At 40.0% G+C, this 23,748-nt stretch overlaps 1 protein-coding gene across 20 annotated transcripts in view; it reads left to right on the top strand.

Moving 5' to 3' along the window:
* Positions 1-7,428: 7,428 nt before the first annotated feature.
* LOC309593597 (uncharacterized protein) overlaps positions 7,429-23,748 on the top strand; it is a gene marked incomplete at its 3' end in the record, with an annotated part of 47,564 nt that continues 31,244 nt past the window's right edge. For 11 of the 20 annotated variants that reach the window (XR_014228874.1, XM_082318381.1, XM_082318380.1 and 8 more), the window contains exons 1-14: positions 7,521-8,026; positions 11,309-11,366; positions 12,022-12,165; positions 13,232-13,378; positions 14,538-14,660; positions 15,336-15,503; positions 15,879-16,064; positions 17,533-17,655; positions 17,850-17,963; positions 19,667-19,988; positions 20,331-20,440; positions 20,821-20,938; positions 21,645-21,736; positions 22,649-22,799. Coding sequence is in view for 19 of the 20 variants with exons in the window: in XM_082318381.1 (XP_082174507.1) it covers positions 11,322-11,366; positions 12,022-12,165; positions 13,232-13,378; positions 14,538-14,660; positions 15,336-15,503; positions 15,879-16,064; positions 17,533-17,655; positions 17,850-17,963; positions 19,667-19,988; positions 20,331-20,440; positions 20,821-20,938; positions 21,645-21,736; positions 22,649-22,799 (1,843 nt within the window). The other 9 variants (XM_082318379.1, XM_082318373.1, XM_082318376.1 and 6 more) reach the window with 9 other exon arrangements.

Below are 23,748 nucleotides of genomic sequence, written 5' to 3'. Positions count from 1 at the left end.
CCTGCGTACTGACTTCTTTGTGGAAGTATGGGTTGTTTCTTCTCCTCCCTCTTCTCCCCCCTGCTTAGTTCTTAGCTTTAGCTAACTTCTCATATCTATTTCAGGAGGGAGAATGGTTACATGGGATACTCCCCAAGTTGTAAATGATCTTAATAGAAACTGTTGGCTTGAAGTGTATAGCCAAGTTGAATAGAAAGCATTTTAGTTAATATTTGTGAAGCCAGACAACTGGAAAACAATATTTTCCTCCTCGCTCACAGGCTAATTATACTTTGAAACTTTTGATGCGCATTCTCAATCCGACAGGCACTAGAAATGGTGATTTGATATTGCACTAGAAAGAAGAAAACAGTCCTTGATTTCCCACTCTCGTGTCCTTCCCTCTTTTTGTTTCCCATGTGATGAACAAAAGCAGACACTTAAAAGGCAGTCATTTCTGCACAGCGACTTTTCCCCCTGACACACTGTCATTCATCAAGCTCTTGCTCATTTTAGATGACAAAGTGCTATTAAAGCACTGACTCGCCGTACGGCTGGGGGAAGGTTTGTAGCAGAGAAGGTGTCTGTGTTAGACAAGCTGATGGATTCCTTACGCTTAAACCATCTTGGCTGCAGCATTTTTGCTCTACTGTACTGCCAATGTCTCTCCTGATGGTTGGCACTTTTAAACCTGTTTGATTGCTCTATGTTCTGCGTATGTAAAATATTCCTTTCTTTTTTCTTTATAAGCGCAAGAAGAAACTCTGTATTTTGTCTGTCTGGTAATAGTTTGAACAATCATTTTTAATATTTGCTTTTTGATAGCCTTGAACACTTTCTTGTCTAATCTATCATGTTTCTCCTTCCTTTCTCTTCTAGAAGCAGCTTGAGCAACGAGTCCTTGCGTTTTGCACTCTGGAAGGCCACTTCTTTTGTAAAGATCATCAGGAACATTGTTTAATTCTTGGGGTGAGAATGCATGTAGCAAAGTAAGAGAATTTGCTGTGACAGCAAACAACTTTTAAAAAAGTGACTACATTTCAAGTGGAAAGCATCCCTTTTGTCCCTCTCCTGGGAAAGGCAGATTACCTGCGTAGGCTGATTCTCATTTCATGCCATTTACAAGCTAAATGGTGATGCAATGTTTCATTTTTTGATTATGTATTTGTTTTTTTGATTATATATTTTCATTTTTTGATTATATATTTGCGTCTTCTAAGCCTGCATGGTCTGACTGGTCAGCTCTCTCCTGCAGAAAGAGTCAGCGAACAGTGACTGCTGCTTGAACATTGGCACTTCTCCCACTGCCGCTGTATTACGTCCAGATTTGATGGCCAGCCCTCAAAGTTGAGTAACCAGAGCCATCAAAACCTTAGATCAAATACAATTCCATTCAGTGACAGTAAGACAATACAGTACAGGGTGCCAGCGATCAAGTATTGCGTCAGTGCAAAGAATTGGGTTTGCTTTAGGTCTGCATACGCTTTACAGACAGCTCCATCTTTGCTCTGAGCTACGGAGCAAAGAACCCTCATCAGGTTGTTACAAAATTTTCTGTAGCAGTAATTGGTCATTTGTGTGTTTTGCCTAGGTACAGTCTTGGGACTGCTCACTTTTACGTAGGTCCCTATTCTTAAGTCAATGATTTTCTCACTCTGTGTAACAGTAGGGTTAATGTGTATGATAATTTCTTGAGTCTTATTTGTATCTAACTATGGCACTGTTATTGGATGGACTGGAATTTAGCTCTTTTCCCGTTGTAACAGCTAATTACGAGGAACTGAAGGGCTGGTGGGCAGTCACAGCATCACAGAATGGCTGAGGCTGGAAGGGACCGCTGGAGGTAGCTGGTCCAACCCTGCTCAAGCAGGGCCATCTAAAGCCAGTTGCCCAGGACCACGGCCAGACGGCTTTTGAATGTCCCCAAGGATGGAGACTCCACCACCTCCCTGGGCAACCTGTGCCAGTGCTCGGTCACTCTCACGGTGTTTTCTGGCGTTCAGAGGGAACCTCCTGTGTTTCAGTTTGTGCTCATTGCCCCGGTCCTGCCACTGAGCACCACTGCAGAGAGCCTGGCTCTGTCCTCTTTGCACCCTCCCTTCAGGTGTTTATATACATCGATAAGGTCCTCCCTGAACCTCCTCTAGGATGAAGAGTCCCAGCTCTCTCAGCCTTTCCTCATGGGAGAGATGCTCCAGTCCCTTCATCATCTTGGTAGCCCTTTGCTGTACTCTCTCCAGTATGTCCCTGTCTCTCTTGTACTGGGGAGCCCAAAACTGGGCGCAGTACCCCAGGTGTGGTCTCACCAGTGCTGAGCAGAGGGGAAGTGTGGCAATTAATCATGGACTCCGCCTATGAGTTCAGGCGAAGACGCTTTATTTTACAATCTATCCCTTGTATAATATGATCTAGTGTTCACGAACAGGCAAAACTTATTTCATTGGTTACTGCCTTGTGTTCACGCATCTCTTCAGCGCTGCTTATTAGTTCTTCAAGTTGGTGCACGCGACTTTCTCTTTCAGGAACATATCTATCACATCCTTATTTTGCTGCCTCTAAGTTTTCGCAAACTTGTTTGTAACAAGCCTCAAGGGCACAGCTGCATCTCATCAAAATCAAACACAGTCTCATTTATTCCCACAGGGAATGGTCGTCTCCCCTGACCTGCTGGCAATACTTTGCCCAATGCAGCCCAGGATACCATTTGCCTTATTTGCAGCAAGGACACATCGCTGGCTCGTGTTCAACTTGGTGTCCACCAGGACCCTCAAGTCCTCTTCTGCAAAGCTGCTTTCCCACTGGTCAGCCCCCAGCGTGTACTGGTGCCTGGGGTTATTCCCAGTCTTTGGGGTGGGTGTCACAACATGGGGCTTGAACCCCAGGGACTCCTAAGTTTAGACCATTCTCACCGTGAAGTGCAGGTGCCAGATATTTTGTGTGGTTTAGCTGTGTCCTGTCAGATACAGGATAATACAGAATATATTCAGGGTGAACTGCTGTGTCACTGTGCAAATGTGCCTGTTGCTCCCTGCAGTGAGTGCTGGGTAACTTGCTCCTGTTGTCTGGGGCTTTTTGGTTTTGTTTTGCAGTTATCTAAATGGTTTGCTCGGTTCTGAATTAGTGGCACGACTAAAACCTCATCCTTAGCTGTTTACATTTGAGCATGCTTTTTTTGCCAACATGCATCATTTATATCCTAATGGCCATCTAACAAAGAATATTCTTCCCTGCATCTGCTTCTCGATAGTCATTGCTCTCATAACCATTAGTCCCTTTTTTGGAGCACAAGTTCACAAAGGAGTTATTTTTCCCTATAGGCATATGAAGAAGGAGCTAGCAAATGGAAGCTGCAGTAGCAGCAAGCAGTGTGTGCAGAAATTTGTTCTTGTGATCTGTCTTTGCCATTAATCCCTCCTTCAATCCCTCCTCCGCCTTTCTGCTTTCCGCGTGGTGGTGACTAGCTGTCCTTTGACTTGAACTTGGGCATGGGGAGCATGGAAGCCCCGTAGTACCGGTGGGAAGGTGGGGCTGATATATCTGGTTGCTAGGAATTTTGCTTTATCCTGTCTGAAGTCCTTCTCTAGTTTTACCGTCACTCATCAAAGATAAGGTGGGATGTCTCCGTGCTATTTCAGGGTGCAGGAAATTGTGAAAAGCAGCAGATGCATGGGAAAAAAACAGGTAGGCAGAGCAAGCAATTTCCTCCCACTGCTTGTTGGAGTGAGAGGAATGAGGAGGTTGACCAGCGAGGAGCTTTTATTTTGCAAAAAGGAGGAGGAATTGCTAAGATAATAAAGTAGTCCCAACAGAGAACTGCACATTAAGTAACTCGCTATTGCGCTAACTGGGACATCTGGGTACTGGTGTTATATAAATATTAAATGTATTTAATAACAGCAGCGTTCCTCCAGCTGGACGAGAGTTTAATGTGTCTGAATCTCTACGTGTCTCTAAGGGGCTTGCATCTTGTGGGTAAATACAGTCAGTCCTGGGTTTGGCACCCTAACAGGGAAGTTAGGCTGCAAGCTAGGCCTAAAGATCTAAGCCAGTGTTTTCTGTAAGATGCCCATGTGTTTTTGGGCAGAAACTAGTACACCGCGCTTTCTGACTCGGTAACACAGTGTTAGTATTGCACTAAGGGGACCGTGATAACAGCATTGTGCATTTTAGAGAGGGAGAAGAGAGCAGCTCATTTGGCTGCAGGATCCCCGAAAGAAGTAGGTTGTCATTTCCACTTCCATCTTTCCAAGAATAATTTATACATTGGGATAAAATAAAGACCTGCAGATGATATTATCTTTATGTGTTTATATGCTGCATTGATTATTACAGTATGACAACTTCTAGCATAGGAAAAACTTCTGGAGCCTAGAAAAGTGAAAGATTAAAAATGCTTTTGGCTTCTTTCACTGAAGTGGAATGAATTAAAAAAAAAAATGTTTGGAGCAAAGTTTCGGAAAAGAAAGTTTTCTGAAATGAGAAACTGATTCTGAGGAGTCAATTAAGATGATGATACAGCCGTAAACATGAAGCGACAGGGACCTAAACACAGAGCGTTCCCCCAGGCAACACTGATATGCACAACCCCACGTACGAGAGCTCAAAATTCTGTAATTCTTGCTTCCTTCAGAGACTACAGGGCAGGCTCTACTCAGACACCTATCTTTCTTTATATGCAAGCTGTCTATATTGATGTCTTTTTGCATATACCTTCTGCTTCTGCTGCTCTTGGTCTTACCCCAAAGCCCCAGATGTTTATTTAGCTATGGATGAGGATGGCCGTGCTATGACAACGGCTGGTAGAAGAATTTCAATATTGCAGATATAATGCAGAAAAATCTCTGCTCAGAAATGAAGGAGGAGGAAAAATTACCTGAATATAGATGAACTTAACCTTTTGGACTATTGCATCTGAACCCGCCCTCCTGCATATGAATATCTCTATATACGATCCAATGTTTGTTTTATTTAGGCGGTTAGGAGCCTTGCATTGACTTAGATGCTCCTGGGATTCAGATCCCAGCACCATTCTGAGTCTAGCCGAGTTACTCATGGCACGCTACTGCTGTTGAGGAACGGTAACTTCACCGTTCCTCACTGCACAGGGTTGGTTTGATGCTTGATACAACTGAAAACAGCCACTGAGAGCACTTTGGGGGCACGTTCGTTCCTGTTTCCTCCTTTCTGACCCCCATTCAGAGATGTTACTTCGGGGCAGGTTTGCAGAAAGACAAAGGCGGCTATGGAGGTACTGCAGGATGGAGCTAAACTCATGAAGGTTACAGGTCCAGTAGATGGAGGTTGCGGTCAGATGCACTCTGGTATTTGTTTTGGAGACCGCTGCAAACCTAAATTGACTGAAGCAAGAAATAGTGCAAACGCGACTGTCTACCTTGTGCTCTGCTGAAAGCGTAAGGAGGACTAATTGGTGAGTGTAGTTACGAGAATACTGGCTTAAAAGCTTTTTAAGAATCCAAGTTTCCTTTGAGTTTCATTAAAATGCACAATGTTTTTGAACCATTAGCTAGCCCCACAGTGTTTTGAGGGTGCGACACGGTGCTTTTTTCCCCATTCGTATGATTCCTGAAGAAGCCTTTATTCTCATGAGCGCTCTGTGCCACGTTCAAGCCCTCAGTGCTGTAGTTCATTTCGTGCTCATTCTCCTGTTTCCAGAGATGCTAATATCTTCCAGAGAACTTCAGGCACCCATCATCATCAGCTGTCATATTACTAAGTGGTCAAAGCATGGCTGAGAACACGCACAATGCAGTATAATCATTTAGCTTGTATCTGAAAATAATGAAGATACTCTGCAGTGTTGCACCAGGAAAACATTAAAGTGACTAAAATGACAACAGCATCTTGAAATCTTATCACCTTTAAAGTCTGATGGGTTTCTTTCTTCCTGTTCCCAGTCGTTTTAATGTTGTCTCCTGTAAATTAAGGCTCATTCTCTGTTCCATGTACTATAGGGTGAACTGATGCTTGTCTGGGAAATGCTGGGACTGTAGCTGGGACACACCAGAAACCTGACAGTGCCAGATACTGCTAGAAACCTGCAGTTTGCGCACAGAAAAAAAGACTATCTAAACTATTACGGAAGGCAAAATGCAAAAGCTGCTGCTGTCAGACAAAATGTACCGCTTGCTTTGGTACTTATGAGTATGTTCTACCCCATTGAAAGCTGGAGGTGGTTTTCTTTTTTCTGCTTTGAAAAAGGATTTTCAAACCTTCCTCTCCCTGAAAGCAAGATCGATATAACTATTGTTACGAAAATTCCCTTCCCTAACTATGTAACAACCTGTCTTTATAGGATGAAAGTGTTTTAACTCTGTTAATATATATATATTAGTTCACATTCTACACTGTAACGTAATGAGGTAGTGGAATTTTACTGGAGACTTTGGTATTGTTCACGGCGAAGTATACAAACTAAAGGACAGCCTGGCCCTGGAAAGGAGGACTTTGTTTCTTGGAAGCTTAGAGGTGTCCGCGAAGGAGAAACGATAGCCCTGAGCAAGCAAGATAATGCCAGCAGCGTGTTGTACCTGAGCGTTTGAAGGCTGCGAGGGCCCTGTGTAAAGCCGCGGCGGGGGTGCCCCGGTTCGGCTGGCACACCTCAGGCACATCGACGGCGTGCGCTTGGATTTCCCTACCTTGAGTCCCAGCCTCTCTCCATGGTCGGCATGGGGCAGCTGTGAATTTTCGGACGCCGTACACCTACACCCTTACCAACCTTGAAGACCTCCACGGAATGAAATGCCTTCTCTCTACAGGAAATTTATCAGAGGGCTTCACTTTTTCCTAACGTTTAACCTCATCTTCCTTGCTGAACTTTAAGTCCATTACGATCACGGTCATGTACATGCAAAAGATATTCTGGTCCTTTTGGCAGGGTCACTTTTCTCCCCCATAGGAATTATTCATCTGGCTGGGAAAGCACCACCAGCTCATTCAGCCTTTCCTCCATCGTTCTGTTCTCTTCCACTGAATAGGAAGTTTAGCTCATGGGTTTTTTTTATCCTCTTGGGGAATCAGGTTTTTTCCTTGGGTAACATTTTTTTTTCTGTTTTTATTGTTTGCCAAGGTGACAGTTTGAACAGTTTGCAGTCCATTGTACTTTAAAACATCTGTAGGCTTTTGCTGGGAGGAATACACTATCCTTTTCATCATCTCCGAGGGGCGGGTGCCGTTGTCCCCCTGGGGGGGGGACCGGGAGGGACCGGGAAGGGACCGCGGGGGACCCGGGTGGGACCCGGGGAGGGAGCGGGGGGCACCTGGGGAGGGACCCGGGGAGGGACCGGGGGAGGGACCGGGGAGGGACCGCGGGGGACCGGGGGAGGGACCGGGAGGGACCGGGGGCGATGCGAGTGCCGCGGTCCTCCGCGCCGCCGGGGGGCGCTGGCGCCGCCGGCTGACGTCTCCCGCCGGGGCGTGGCGGATGCTGGGGGGGGATGCGCTGAGGAGGAGGAGGAGGCGGCGGCGGTGAGCGGCTGCGCTTCGCAGGGCCCGGCCGCCCCACCGCCGGTGAGTGGGGCCGCAGGGGTCGGCCCCGCTGTGCGTTATTCCCTCCCCGCCGCCGGCAGGCTCTGCTGGGCCGCGGCGAAGGGTGCCGCGCATGTCCGGGCCCGTCCCCGCCTTCCGGCGAGGCGGCCGGAGCCCCTCGGGCCGCGGGCGTAGCAGGCCGTGCCCGGGGAGCTGGGGCGGGGAGGGAGGCTCCCGGTCTCTGCGGAGGTAGGGGTGGTCCCCCGCCTTGTGCCTGCGTCCGAACCGGACTAAAAGGTGCTTCTCGCCGTGGGGCTCGCTGTGCTTACGGCGCTCCGGGCGGGGAGCCCGGCCGAGAACGGGGGGGAAGGCGGGGAGGGGGGTGTCGTGCGCCTCCAGTCACGGGCTGCGGGTAGCACCGCGCCGCAGAAGCAGCGGGCAGGAGGGGCTGCGGCCGGCTGCTCCGGTGGAAGGAGCTCACCCTCTGCCCCGCACACGCACCTGCGCTGGGACCTGATTCCTCCAGTGCTGGTGCACAGCAGGAAATCGTACTTCCCTTGGTGTATGTATCTTTAAGGGGAAAATGTGGTCAGTGTTATTAAGAAATAGTGTTTATAATAGACACAAGTAACAGCTATATAAGTGTACTGCTATATTAACTTTACAGAGTGCTTGTGGTTTAATTAACACGGCTTCAGCGTTTGTGCTTTGTTGCTGTATGTCATATATTTGTGCAGTTTTTAGCCAAGAGCTTTTAAGTCATAGATGGCACAGACCATTTGAAAACAAGGTTAGCTTATTTAGTAGAAGAACCAACATCTTGGCAAGCCATCAAAGAAGGATAAAAGCAAAAACGTGCAGATAGAATAAGAAAATTATATTAAAATGATTTTCTTTCAGTGTGCATGTTTAAAGCACAAAACTGTTCTAGGAAGTGGATTTAAAATAATAAAATGCTTACCTGAGTTTTTACGCGCTTCTGCTGTTGTCTGCTTTTCTGCTGTAGTCTTGTGGAAGAGAGGAGAAAGGGGACTACCGTTACCTTCCTTGGTAGTAAGAGGAGCGGCGTTCTGCCTTGGTGTTTTCTGCCATTGTCTGTATTTCTGCAAGAGAAGGGGGAAAGGTCCTGCCTTATAAGTTTCGTAGTGAGAACTCAAATGAGTGCTCTTTGAGGCCATTTTTAGTATCAGAATGATTTTTCAAACAGATGTGGGGAAAGTTAGGCAAACATGAGTAGTTCTGTGGGAGTCAGTGGACTGTTTCTTTGCCAGGGTAATCATCCAAACAGTTATTTGTAACAATGCAGTTCAGTATTTTTCCATGTAGATTGGTCACCCTCAAGCTGTGGGACTTCTGTGACCGCTTCAGTATGAGCTGCTGCTGAAATCTGTCCTGTGCTGTTTTGTGCTCCTTGTGCTGGGCCCTGTGATATCTGACTCAGGGGAGTTAAGCAGGCTGGAAACTACTGAGATGAATAATAGATGGTTAGTTTTTTTAGCTGGATTTGGCTGCAGCTAGTGCTGGAACAACAGAATGGACAAGTATGAAGGCAAAGCTGCCAATGGGACTTTTTGGGAACATCCTGTTACGATAGGAGCTGAAACCTCAGTTGTACTCTGAGCATCAGAACAAACTTACTTCATAAAACTTAGTGGGCCTCTGTTGTATCTTGTGGAATTTGTGAAAGGTTTGACTATCCCACCTGTTATTCTTCAGTGGAGATTAACAGAAATGGGTGTATAGTGGATGTCAAAGTATGGTTGTCAACACAGTAGAAGAGAATAGAGTCATTTAGGTTGGAAAAGACCTTTAAGATCATTGAGTCCAACTGAATATGCAAGATGAAGAGCAGGATGAGGTACTGGCAGTGATGAAGCAACGTGAAACCTTGAAAGTGAGGGCGACTGGTTTGAACTTACAGGGGAAAGACAAATGATCTGTCACTGTGAAAACTTCAGAGAGGGTAGCTGCAGATAATTTGCACTCCCTGCTTCTCTTATGCTTGACGCCAGGACATAGGCTGCCAAAGGAAGGAAAATGGTGATAGAAAACTTAATGGAATTGCGTTTGGATGTACTGCAAGGAGAAGGGATCGAGTTGAGCGGTCCAGCATTCAGATTGCAGCTTCACCAGCTTCAGTGCTTTAATTTGCTGTCTCTGCCCCAGAAGAAAAGCAAAACACATTATTTGTTGACTTTGTGCTGAGTAGGGAAAGTCTGTTGAGTTTTGTTTCCCAGCTTGATTTGGAAAACTCGTCAATATTTAGTGTTCCTTATGTAAATAAAAATACATCAGAAAGTAACAGTTAAGGTATTCAGATAGGAATGCTGGCATGTGAAGTGAGCAAAAGTGATTGCATCAGTCAGAGCTGGAAATGAGCTAAAATATTCATAAATTAAATACAAGTGCACCACCACGTTACATCTAGTGAGTCATTTTGTCCTCTTTGTACCTGGGTAACCCGTTTATGTATCTGGAAATGAGCTTTTCACTGGGTACAGATTTGATGTTACAGCTCTGGAGGAGTTATGAGAGGAGGTTTTTGCTTACACGTTCTGTAATTCCCACCCCCAAGCCCATGCCTCGTTTGTTGATTTTAATGTTCGAAAAGATTCTTAGCAGAATCCAGTTTGGCCTTGTAGATAATGTAGGCCATAGATTGCAGTCTGTGATTCCTGGTTTTAGCTTTGAAATGATAAACAGCTTTAAAAACAGCCTCTGCTATCATTCTGCATACTTTTTAAGATAAGCTATGTGCTAATGTGCTAATGTTTATTGTAAGCTGTTCTGCAAATTCAGAACTGATCTGTGTATGCGTATTTCATAAGTCTGTAATAAAGATTAGAAAGGACAGATTATTTTCCTCTGGAAGTTGCTAGTGAAAATTATTGAACAAGTATAGCTTCTCTTTTCACTTCATGCTGCTATTGGGAATATTATCCAGAGGCTGAGCAAGACATGTTAGTCTGCTGTTAAGATTATATCTCCAAGACACAATTTGGAATTTACTGCATGGGCTATTTTATAGACTTTGCCCATCTTTTTTCTCAACCAAGTTTGCCACTATTATTCAGTAAAAGTCTTAACCTTTGAGCTGCCTTGTACTTACTCGCTCTTTAGGATTTTGCTTTTTAAAACCTTCTTATGGCCTATACTTGTGTTTATTAGGAAGCTAGTGATCAGAAACTGTAATTATGTGTACGTCTGGTACTTTGGTGCCATTTAGAAATTTGTGGCACTTGATTGTGAGCCAAAGAAGCAAGGAACACTTGCTGTTCCTGGGGTGTCAGATGCAGGCATTTTGTGTGCTGATCAGTGACCTCAAGGGTTGCAACACTCATCGTATTTTTCAGATATGCACCAGTCACGCAGCAATTAATGCAGTTTGGTGTTCTTTAATGTTTTTAGTCTTTAGGTATGATTTTATAGAATTATGCGTTCATATAATCCGTGTTATATTGCGGTGGCAGGCAGTGTTTAAGGTCAGGTTAAATATTAGCAACCTATATGTGGTTTGTGCCTTCTATTTATAGGTGGAAGAAGCAACTATGCTGAAATACTTCATGGCATTTACTCTTTAAAGACTTCTTTGGATTATTTTTGATAGTATTGACAATTTATTGACTAGCAGTTTTTAGAAAAGGCATATTATGCGTATTTTATACATAATTTCATTATTTCTCAACAGCTAGTAATGTGGTAGAGATCAGAGGTGCTGTCAGAATTGAACAAATTAGTTTCAAGCATTTTACAATGAAATATGTAGAAAGAAGTACGAGTTAATTACAGTTATCTGAGAGTCACTGATACTTACTGTGGTGTTATTTCATTTATTTTTTCATAGCCATCGTGAAACTATGTGGAAATGGGGTAGTGGAGATGATTCTCCTTCCAAAACGGTAGTAAGTATTGAATTATTATTAAATAATATTTTCTTAAGAATTTCTGACTTAGAGAATCTTTAATTGCTGATATAGTAATCACATGTATTTGCTCTTTCAGAAGTAAGTTGCTCAACTAGTTTTACCATGACTCAGTTTTAGGTCTCTAAAAGCCAGGTTGGGTTCTTGCTTCCTGTCTGCTTGGTATTTGATCTCTCGTGCCTAACACAGCTGCTCTATTCCTCTTCACTATGCTTATCTTCCTTTAACAAAACATCTGTAGGAATGACATAAGCTTTATGCCAAGTGTATTTTTTGTGTATAGTATGTTCAACATCAATATTTTGTTGCCACTAGGTTCGGTAACACTACTGCTGGTTGTTAGGATGCAAATCCGTAAATGAGGAAATTCGGTTTTAGATACCTAGATGGTTTTGTTGTATTTCAAACAGATATTCCTAAACCGGTTTCTAAGATTTATCATTTCATGTATCTATCAAACTTGCTAAAAACAGTCTGGTATAGGTACATACGGTATATGTAAGTTTTAGTATTGCGCTCTGATAAGATTTGCTGAATGTGGTTAAAAAAACCCAAACACCACCTCATGACTTTTTTGCAGCGGCAGTATTGTCTGCACCATTTTGTTTGTTCAAAGTATACTTAATGTCTGCAGGCTGCAGGCTCACAAGATGCGAGAAGCATGTCGGTGGCAGATTTGACTGAACAGCTGACAAGTACCGAACAGCTGGTAACACAACTAAAGGAGCTTGTCAGAGAGAAGGATGCTGAGCTTCGAAATAAAGATCTTCAGTTAAAGGTACCGTGCGTGTATTCTTGTCAAGAAGGCTGGTTAAAAAAACCCCTTCAGTCCTGTTTATCATGAACTGTTTTTGTAGATATAGGCCTATAGTCAGTTCTAGCAACTCTAGGAGCACGGGAAGCATTGGTCACAATTAGCTGTTAACCCTTTTTGCCAGTGCGTCTTCTGTTCCCATATTGTAACTGGGTTTGGGTATCACACAGGCGACGTGTTCCTTGCATGAGCAGATGCACTTAATAATTGCAAGGGACAGACTGACTTGCCGAGAGCTAGAGGTGCATGGTCATGTTAGGCTAAATATGGGTAAAAACACCATCCAGATCATTACTGGGCATTTAGGGAGATGCCAGCTTAGCTCAGACTGAAATTCTGTTGATAATTTTTTACTTCTCCTTCCACTATATAATGTTTTTTTATTGTATAATGATCTTACTATTAATGCTACTGTACATTATCCTCTGCTTTTGACTGGCATTAGGAAGGACAGAGCTAGAAAGAATTTGTATCTAATATCCTGAAGGCTTGAGGGTTTGTTATTCTTTACTCTTTTGTTTTTTAAACAGTCAGAAGGTTGGTCTGTTTCTGCAAGAGACTGTTTTTATACTTTTTAAAAAATGTCTTCTGTGGACACTAACAGCCAAGTGTTGAAATACTGAATTTTCTAAAACTCATTGTAAATTAAGTCATCTTTTTAAACAAAATGAAATATGCTTGTTTAGTATTACAAAGATGTCTTTCTTTTTGCATCCAAAAAAAAAAAAATTAACTCTTCCTGTTAAAAAATCAAGCCCTAAATTTGTATTGCTATCAAAACCCAGGAAAATTTCTAACATTATAATGTCTTGGATTCTGTACAGTAATAATAACCATGTGCAGAAAGTGTAAATAAGGAAAGGAAGGTTGTTTCATATATGCAGACCTGTTGCACGTGACATTATAATGTCTCTTCAGGGGAAAGACTTTTTTTGGAATCACTTTAGATTTCTCTCTCTCTCATGGAAGAATTGAAGGATGCAGTTGTTCATGTAGCTAATTTAGTCCTTCATGACTTTGATGTTTGTAGGAGGAGAAGGAATCTGCTGATGCCAAACTTTCCAAGTTGAAGCTCCAAAACAAAGCCAAGGTTGCGTCATTAACCTCGCAGCTGGAAGAACTTAAGAAACAGTTATCAGTATCAGGAGGCTTAGAGGCAAAAGCAGAACAAAAAAAGGTAAGTGTCCTTACATTTTAAAGCAGACATAATTTCTGTAAGGCTGTAGACAGTTTTGCGTGCTGGCCTCAAATGTGAAACCAAAGTTCAGATTTTGAGCTGAGTCAGATTAGGATCAGGGTAGACTGTGTGGGTGCTGTCAGTCCATCTGTGTATTTCTATTTCATTCTTCTTTTATCTTTCTGTAGGAATTTATAGAATTGTACATCCCTTTCATATTGTTTTAGTAAAAGAAATTCTTACTGATCTCCATCTTATTAGCAGCTCAAGCTTTTAACATGTATGAATCAGGAAAATAAATTTTTGAGAAGAAATGAAAAGAAAACCTAACTTGTGGCTTTAATGTCCAAGATAAAAATGGAAATATAAAAATGTCTTTGGTAGCAAAATGTAAATTAAGTGTAGGAATGTCTCATTTAAGTGGCCAGTGTTTTATTGTTAAGGATTCTCAGATCCGCTTGTAGTAGCGCAGTTGTGTGAGTAGACTTGTATTTCTTCAAAATAGCCTATTTTGACTTCGTACAGCTTCTAAAATAACTTTAGTGAGACTTCAGTATTTCTAGGGCATTTGTTTTTTAAAGGTATGCTGAAAGGGAACAGAAACAGATCAGTTTGTTGAAGTCCCTAGGTGTCCTCAAAGACACGCAGTGGCTAATTATTTATTATGCTTCTGATCTATTTTGCTAATAAAACATATTCTTAGCAATTGCACTTGATTTCTTTTGTAATGGCAAATAGTTTGTATAACCAGTAGTTACACCTACTGAAATTCTGATTGGAAAGGTTGTGCTTAGGAACAGTTTAATTTACACTTTTTCCCCTCAATAGCCCTTTTTTCCCTCTGAGTTATATGGACTGCGCTTGCCAGATTATATGGGTTACAATTGCCGGAGGAAATGAATGCCCTTATTGCATGTTCTGGTCCACTTTGCATCAATAATTATCATTAATAATTTAAATATGAAGATTTTTACAAGCTTGATAACAAATTCTGTGCCTGATTTGTCTAGCTTCTACATGAAATATGTAATATATAAGAGAACTGAGACACAAACCATGAGTAAAGTCCACTTTTTCTCACCAGTGTTATCTGAATAGGTAGAGGTACAGCAGTCAGGTGTTACCTGCTTACAGAATGCAAAACTCCCTGTTTTTGCAGGCATCAAAAGATGGCGACCAGGAAAATGCCGCGGCAAATCGTGGGAAAATATTAGTACTGAGAAGGAGAATTGAAGAACTAGAATCCCAGATCACACAAAAAAATGAAGAGTTACAAAACAAGGTGATGTTTTATATGATGCCAAGTGTGTGGCTTTTCACAGTTGTGGTATAGGATTATGTTTAAATATATTTATTTAAATATATTTATATAGTTAATTATACGTTAAATTACTAAACAGATATTCTGAGAGTTTTCTGTTGAGCAGACAGAGGTGGTCATATGCTACAACCTGCCCGAGTGAATGCAGTGAGAATTCTGTCATTTTGTCTTCAGCGGGCAGAGAACCCTCAAGCATGCTTTTGTAGTCATTTGAAAATGAGTGGAATAGGATACACAAACATGAACTTTGTGGGTTCATGTTACATTTAAATCTTGTATTTTGAACAAAAATGCTGTTTTGCTTCAGTTTTTTCTTGTTGCAAAAATAAGTCATAACAGGGAGAAGTGTAGGCAAGGGGTGAGTTCACGTTATGGTTTGTAGCTGTTCTGTGCAGTGATGTGTTTTGTGGGCATGGCTGTTGACTGTGGAAAGTGGCAGGAATGTGAATGCTGCAGAATTTCAGAGAGAAAGGCTCAGTCATTAAAGATTACACTTAAAATTGAACCAGGTTATGAATTTGATTGTAATTTTTTCAGTACCCTAAAACAGGCAATAAGGAAATAATGCAAACTGTTCTTCTGTGCTGTAGATGGTGGAAGTATAGATTATAAGCGATGCTGTCTTGTCGTTTTCAGAGTGTTGAACTGGAGGCCCAGCGCTGTCGTGGGGCTGAAATGGATGCCATGCTGGCAGAGAAAGAAAAGAAGTTAGCTGAAAGAGATGCTTATATCATCGATTTACAGATAGCATGTGGATCAAGTGGTGTTGCCAATGAAACGCTCTTGCCCAATGAAGAACTGAAGGTATATTAGCAGCTCAAATATAAAACCTCCATAGAGGTTTCGAGGAATCAACGAATTCTGATGCGTTATACGGTGGAACCTTCTCTGAAGCACAAATCCTCTGCAGTTATTCATGTGAATAAAAATTCTTTACTGATTATTTTAATTTATGTTAGTAGATCTATATTTATTTACTACTTTTGTCAGTACCATTTATATGTGTTAGTATCGACTTCAGAATCTGCTGACAAATTTCATTCAAATTAAAACCAAACCTGAATTTTGAGTTTAATGTGGCTTTAACTGAGGGAAGGGCTAGGAGGTGGCTTCATGATGATTGCTTTATCTTCTTTCTGGGTCAGTTCTTTTAATTGGCTCTTGATTTGTATTCTAAAGAATCAGCTGGCTGTTAAAGAGTCATCACTACAAAGCATGCAGATTCTAGTTCAGAACCTTACCAAGAAGGTTGGAGACAGTGAAGAAAAATGTAGCTTGCTCCAGGAACAGATTGAGAGTCTTAAAAATATTCAGAACAAAGAAAGAGAGCGTTTCCAAGGAAAAGAAGCTACCTATATGGAAAATGTAAGTAAACACACTGTAAAAATAATTACATTCTTCAGTGGAAGAAGTGGTATCTCGGCTGTAGTGTTTCCGTCTCAGTAGTTAAGAAATGCTATTTTTAATTTGGGATGATTCTTGAATAAAGATCTATATCAGATGAAATGAGAATAATGAAGCAGTAGATGGTTTATGCTGGTGATAATTGAAGTTGAAAGTTTTATGCAAGAAAGGAGTTCAAGGATGTGGCTGGTGTTTGGGCCCGGAGGAGCTAGTGTGTAACAGAGTGAAATGAGTTCTTCAGAATTCTAGTTGAAGAATCTCCAAACATCTTTCTTGTAGCACTACATTTGAAGGTGCAAAAATGCATGCGTGTGGTGGCTGGTAGTGTTTTTGGATTATTGTAATCGTTCTTGGCGCAAATGGCTATTTGGCAGATCTCTTTCACTTGTGCTGTCAGCTAGCTGGCACACTTTTTAGTATGAGAGCATGGAAAAAAATTGTGTTTACATCCTAACTGAAAAATAGCTGAAATGGTTTGGTGTACTTAATGGGAGGCTTTTCTAGAAGTTAGCAGCTGATTAACAACTTAATTAAATAATACTTAAAAAAAATAAATTTGGAACTAGGGAGCATGTTGCCCATTCCTTGATGTTACCATGCTCTTCCAACTCCCTTGGAAGCTAAATCTCAGATTTTAATGTCATGTGCCTGATCTCTCAGCATTTGAGTTCTACCATGTATGAAACTATTCATCTCAGTATTTCCCACGTCATTTGATGTCCGAGTTTATTTTATCTGTAACAAAAATGCTACTTTTGATCCTGAACATGACCACACCTGTTCAGTAGCACACAGGGAATTAGTTTTGATACAGGAAAGAAAGAAAAAGACAAACAGTTGAGGCTGTAAAAGCCATTTTGGTGAGCACAGTGTCGTCATGTCGGTATAAATCTGGGTAGGGTTTTATGTGAATTTATTCAAAATATCATTAATGAGATTCCAAAAATTATATCCAGTTCTTCTAAAAATTGTCAGATAGCTAACAAAGACACATTGGAGGTAGAATACAAGTTTTTGTGGAGGAGGCAGCTAGGCTTCAAAGCTGCCATTTGGGCTTAATTGATAGAAAATTGCTAGAAAGGAACACGATCAGTGCAATCTTTTAGAAATTAGAAGTCTCAGAACAATGGCATCCAAAAAAGAAGGGTGAAGATCTGTGACGTTAAACAAAAATGAATGGTAGCATGCTTCTCATTTAAAGTTTGTTATTGTGGAATTGAGACAAATTTTCTGTAAGTTGGAGGTTTGTCCGCATGCACCACTGATGTCAGCAATCACTGACTGATTAGTATAATTACTGTTAAGTGGAAGCAAAATTCAGACTTAAGATAGAATACGTTATCTTGCTGTACCTTTAGTTAGACAATTCAGTGTACTTCTACTGTACCTTTGTGGACTGGTTTCGTATTTACTTTCTATGCGTTTTCAGGTACGTGTGTTTCAAAATATTATCCAGGAAAAGGAAAAGGAACTGGAAGCACAGAGAGAAAAGCACGAGCAGGAGCTCTTCAAATTAGCTGCTAAATCTGATGCAAGTGCTGACCTAGAACAGGTATGTTGCTTTGGCAACTCAGTAGCTTGCTTTGATTTAGTTAGACATGGGAATTTGGCATCATGTAATTCCTAACCTCTGTGGCACAGTTCAGATGTCTGGTTGGGAAAATAAAGATAATTCTTTTTCTTTCTCTTTTGAAACTTTCAACTCCTTTATTGATGGCTTGATATTTTTTTTTTTTTCTTTGCTAGCTACTAAAGGCCTTGAAACAGAAGCTCCATGAAAAGGAAGAAGTCATGCTGGGAAGGACACAGGTGATAGATGTTTTGCAAAAAGAACTGGATGCCAAAGACCAGCAATTGAAAGTAAGAAGTAGCATACGTGCACAACTAAACTCATCAGGTCGAATGCAAGTTGAAAAAGCCTTTTTGTTATGCACAAAAGATAATTTTGCATAGCGTAATTAGGCAGTTCTCTGGGAGGCTTTGACATGTGCTAATAATGCAACCATGGTTGTGCAAACAGGTAATAACTCCAGTTAGGAAATTACCTTGAAGGAGAGGTAAAGTCCATAAAATATAAAACTGTCAGCTCTCACCCATAGTTTGTCTTGGTTCGTTTTGGGAACTTGCCATGTAGGTAAGACTTTTTGCTGTCGAAAGATTTCAGCTTCTTGAGGTAGAGACTGCAGTGAGCCCCAAAACTGAGGCGTTTCCTCCCCCCCAAGAGAGTGTTTTGCTAGTAGTGTGCCTTTCCGTTTGCTGTATTTCTGCTGATTGCAAAAGCAATACCTGATCGAGGTTCTTTGTCTTTAAGCACCTAGCGCGAACTCTGATTATAGCCTTCGAGCGCTGCTGCTTCAGTTCAGCAGTGTAGGAAAAGGATGTTGCAGTCTCTCAGCAAGGCTTTTGGGACTCTTTGTGGGAACAGACACATTATAGCCTGTCTGGGGTCCCAGACATTTCAGCTATACTATTTCCAACAAATTTTCCACTTACCGAGAGGGCTGCCAGAATCAAAATATTACTAGAAATAGTTTCAGCTATGTACCCAGGTAGCGTCCTGCTCAGGTAGTTAAGATCCGTGGTAGTTTAAGCCTGTTTCATTTGTTGTTCCCATTTGTTATGCCTCCTGCCTTATGCGGGGTTTTGTTTTTTTGTTGGGTTTTTTTGTTTGTTTGTTTTTTGTTTTTTTTTTTTTTTTTCTTTTGGGTTAGATGCATCTTCCTACACTGATGCTCTGCGAGAACTGAAGGTACCCAACGCTAGCGCGTTGAGGGGACAGAAATGCCTACCTTGAGGGTAGGGGGAAGTTTGACTATGACAACATGAACTTAAAGCACTTTAAACTGTAATGGAATCTCAGCTTTAGTATTAAAATAGCAGGAAGCCTTGCATTATTCACGTAAGCAGTTTTAACTATATTTTGGAAATGTTCCTTCTGCTGTTCTGCACAGCTTCTTTACTTGGACAGTTTATATTCCTAGGTTTATGTATCATGACAGTAGCCTTTTTTTGAACAGCGGGTCTAATGTGAGCAGACTGCTCTGTTACAGTGATCCGTAATCTTTTCTACCTCTGGGTATTAAAATAACTAATGTAAAGGCAGTAAAAGTAGACTAAGCAGTAACTAGCAACAAATTATTGTAAAGAACAGCTAGATTGATTTGCCGACTTTAATTTTAGTGGATGTAGGTGACAACACCTGGGTGGCATTGTAGTGAGCATTCTTAATCTTTGGGATCACTGTTAAAAATCTGCTTCTGCTTTTTATTTTTTTTATATTCTGTAGGACCAAATTTTTTTTTTTTTTTTTTTTTTTTTTTTTTTTTTACTCCATTTTCACCAATGGGAGAGGTTGCACGTAGTCAAATAAGGATGCAGTTTTGCTGAAGTCCCCCCTTCTGTCTTGGAAAGTCAGAGCTGAGTAGCTTTTGTAGTAGAGCCAGGATACCAGCAGTAGCACTGATTTCAGGTTATAATGTATGTAGGAATACAGATCTAATATTTGACAGTGGTACTAAAAATACTTTGCATTAAAAACTAAAGGTGTTTGTTTGTTTTTACAGGAGATTAACGAAAACCTGAAACGTCTTCAATCTGAAAAAGAAAACCTCCAGTCTAAACTGGATGCTGAGAAACATGTAATGAGAGCCCAGTTAAGAGACATGATGGAGAAACATGAGCTTGAAATGACAAAAGTTAAGGAGAAATATAATGCTGAACTGCATGAAATTCAAGAGAAACATGAAACTGAGCTGCAAGAGAAAGATCAAGCCCTGTTTCAGCTCAAGAAACAAGTGGCAGAATTAAGTGGCGGCGGACAGACTAACTCAAAAGAAATTAGAGATCTGGAGTCTATAACCAAAGAGAAGATGGAAGATTTAGAAGGTATCCTAAATAAACAGCTGTTACATATGCAGGGTTCCTTTGCCCCGTGCTGTCATGTATTGTATGCCAATTTCATACCTCTTGCACGTAGAACTACGTTAAATTTGGTGGAAGAGTTATTGTCACACTAATTAAAAAGTATCTATGCTCAAAATACTATAATAATGAGGGTTATAGGAGTACCAAGATAATCACACGAACTGTAAATTTCTCACTATGTCTCTTATTGTTATGTTTTTCTTTAAATGCAGTTGTCTTGTATAATTGCTAAAGGAATTAAACGCAGGTCTTGTATTAATAATCTTTCTAGAGTTTTAAATAATCTTTTGTCTTGTTTCTTAGTACAAGTGAAATTGAAAACGGAAGAGGCCAGCAAATCTGAAGCAAAGTTTCTGAAAATGAAGGCTTGGTCTAAATCAAGAATCAAACAACTGGAGGATGAACTAAAAAATGTATGTGTAACATTATGTTTAATATTATATGCCTGTTTTTAAAACTACTGTGCTGGGAGATTTGACTGAAAAAAAATGGGGTAAATAGAATATTAAAACAATTTATTCAAAGTATCAGTATATATGAATAAATGTATAAAAATTGAATGGACATAAAATGCTGATGCAGGATGAATTTTAACAAAAAATAGTACAAACTGGTGTTACCAGCATTCAGGAGGAAATTTGTTAGAGATTAGCTAGTTTATTGTACTTTCAAATACTAGAAAACCAGCTATTCCAAATCTTACTAAAAAGTCGTTTATAAAAGTTACACTGACTTTGCTGTGTTTCTGGTGTTTTGGTACATTTGAAAAACTCATAAATATTTTTTCTTTTAGTTTTCATCAAAGAATAATGATGTATCTGCCTTAAACAATCGTGTCTCAGAATTAGAAATTGAAAATGAAGAACTACAGTCAAAACTGCAATCATTATATGAAATCAGAACTCAAAATGGTAAAAAAAAGTGTTTTTCTTTTGCAGATGATTCAAAATGAAGAGACAAAGATAAATGAACTTTCTCGTTTCCATTTTCAATGTGATTCTTTGTTTTTAAACAGATTCTGAAATAACTTCATGCAACTTTGAACAATAGCATACAGTTCTTAGGTCAGAGTTACAGCTCAGCTTTTTCTTCTCTAAATCTGCCTGTGCATAATACTTGTTGCATTTTGGCCTAGGCAGAAAAAATGAGACCAAACATATTTGGAAAAATTTATCAGAGTATATACAATAAACTTTTGATAGCAGTGAGTTTCAAGTAAATAAAAAAATATCTCAAATATTTTTCTTTTGTAAGGATTTGAGAGAGAATTTTTGCTTATGACTTCAGATAGTTTAAAGTAGAGTTCTATGAGAGTTTTTCTGTTTCACCTTGTGTTATTTTTTTTATCCTTTTCTATTATCCTTTCTGTAAATGAAGAATGGTAGAATTTTCAGTTCATCAGTCTAAATTGTTAGCGGGTTAGATTTAAAGCACTCATCAATAGCTAATAATCAAGAACTCAGTTTCATGGGTAGATGGAAAACACAGCCCAACAGAGGACTTCTAACTGAAATGTATTATTATCTGAATTTTCATTTTGAATCTTTCTTTTAAATTTTTATTGATCTTACTATTATTTTTGCATCCCAATGAGCCAAATTTATTATGTTTTTATAGAAGAATTGCTGACTAAACTGGAAGTCTATGAAGAGCAACAAAGGAAATTGCAAGCTGATCTTGACCAAGTTACAAAAAGGGCAGCTTCACAGGTTAGCTTTAAAATTTATTTGTATGAGTTACTGATTAACTCAAAAAGTGCTAATTAAACTTTGAAAAGTGCGTTAGCTGGATTTTGGAGCTGAAAATTAACGTAGTGATATACAGAACTGTCAGTGTCAGTAGCTGTTCAGTTGGATAACAAGCTGACAGGTTTCGAATTACGTAAAAAGATTGATTTCTACTGACTTTTCCACATACCTTAAATTATATTTTTCCAAGCAGTTTACTTTTTATTTAGTTATATTTAACATGAGTCATCAAAGTGGGGCTGTTACTTTGTATACAATACGAATGGGTTTCAGAAGGAAATAATAGCTGTAACCTTGACAAAGGTATGGGTCTGGATAACAAAGAAAATTCTGCTAAAAGGCTTTAGATGGATTAACGGTATATATTAATCATGGTAACTTTGTACAGCCCTAGCAGCAGAGCCAATTTGAAACAGTTAATTATATTTTGCTAAAAAAGAATTATTGTTTCCAAATTCTGTGGAGAAGGTGGGTTTCTTTGGTAAAATCTTAAAATAGTTTTTATTTTGATGGGAAGGCAGAAACATTTTTATTCCGTTCCCGGGGAAAAAAGTTAATAGAGATTTGTTACCCCACATAAAGATAGTTTAATATTGTTTTACTTTGGAACATTGCTAAGATGAAAATGTGCAACAGAAATATTTTGGTTAAAAAAATCATTTTTCATTTGAAAATATTTGAGATTAAAAGTGCAACTGGCAGTAGCATTTTTGATATTTTACGAAGTGGTGAGACTTGCTTTTTATATGATCTACAATAGCAATTATCACTTTCATGGATTTTTATTTATGCAAAGTGGTGAATTATAACGGGTTGTTTACATTTGCAGTGGGGTTTGGTAAATATATTTTCATGTGCAATTTCTCTTGTTAGGCCAGTGAATCAGGTAGTGTGGATGAATTGCAGAGTCAGCTCTTGGAATGGCAAGAAAATGTACCAGAGTCAGAGGAGTCCCATGATCAAGTCAGAGAAGAGAAATCTGCTATGGCCTTGAGAATGGCTCAGATTGAGGAGGAAAGAGAAGGTGAATCGTTTTATTTACGATAAAATTATCATATTTATATGTCATATAGATACATGTTTGATAGCACACCACCGTGACTCATTTCAGTAGTCATGAGATTTGTATAGCTAGTGAAATTGCTTAAATTTGCAATTTCTACTTTTTCCTATTTCCATGAATCGTTTTTTTCATGCATTCGTCTCTTTTGTATCATTTTTATGAGTAGATGTGCTTGTTCTGTTTGCCATCTGAGTTGCTGCTCTATAAAACTGCTTGAATTTACTTCAAAAGCTTATTGTCTGGTAAAAAGTTCACCATTGAAATATTAAAGCTGCCTGCCTAGAACAAGCAGTGAAGGTGTGGGCAACTATAGTGTTGGTTAGAACTTGGTGAATGAAGGTGGTACTTTAGTAAGATGTACCTGAGACAGAGTTTCTCTTTAAATATAATTAATGAGAAGCCTTTCTTGGAGTATTTAGTAATCTGTTAGTAAGTGTCACTTATGTAGGTCAGCTGAATAACATTAACAGGCAATGGTTTGGGGCTAGTTAAAAATATTAAATTACCCACAGAAAAAAACACTTCAAGTAATCTCAGGTTTTATAGTTTTCTAAATTATTAATAAAACAGATGATGAGAGAGTGAAGCAGCTTCTATTAAAACTTATAAAAGTCTGGTTAAATTTCAGATAGTTTTAACTGCTTTTTTCTATGCCACCTAGTACTATATTATAATTTTTGTCCTGTTAGTTAACTGCATGGGGATTTATGTCAAATTTTAATGTGCAAAACCTACCATCATAATTAATCCAGTTAGTTAATTTGAGCCTTCTGTTTTTTATCTGCGATTGAATTATTTTTCATTTACATGATCAATTTGGAAGTTCAATATGTAAGCACAGAAATGTTTTAAGGATCACGTCTCTTTTTGAGCGATTTACGCATGTAATGCTTTGGAATTGAGAGAGAAT

The sequence above is a fragment of the Platalea leucorodia genome (assembly GCF_965183815.1).
Source record: "Platalea leucorodia genome assembly, chromosome: 7".
NCBI lineage: Eukaryota > Metazoa > Chordata > Aves > Pelecaniformes > Threskiornithidae > Platalea > Platalea leucorodia.
This window is presented reverse-complemented; position numbering and strand designations above follow the sequence as displayed.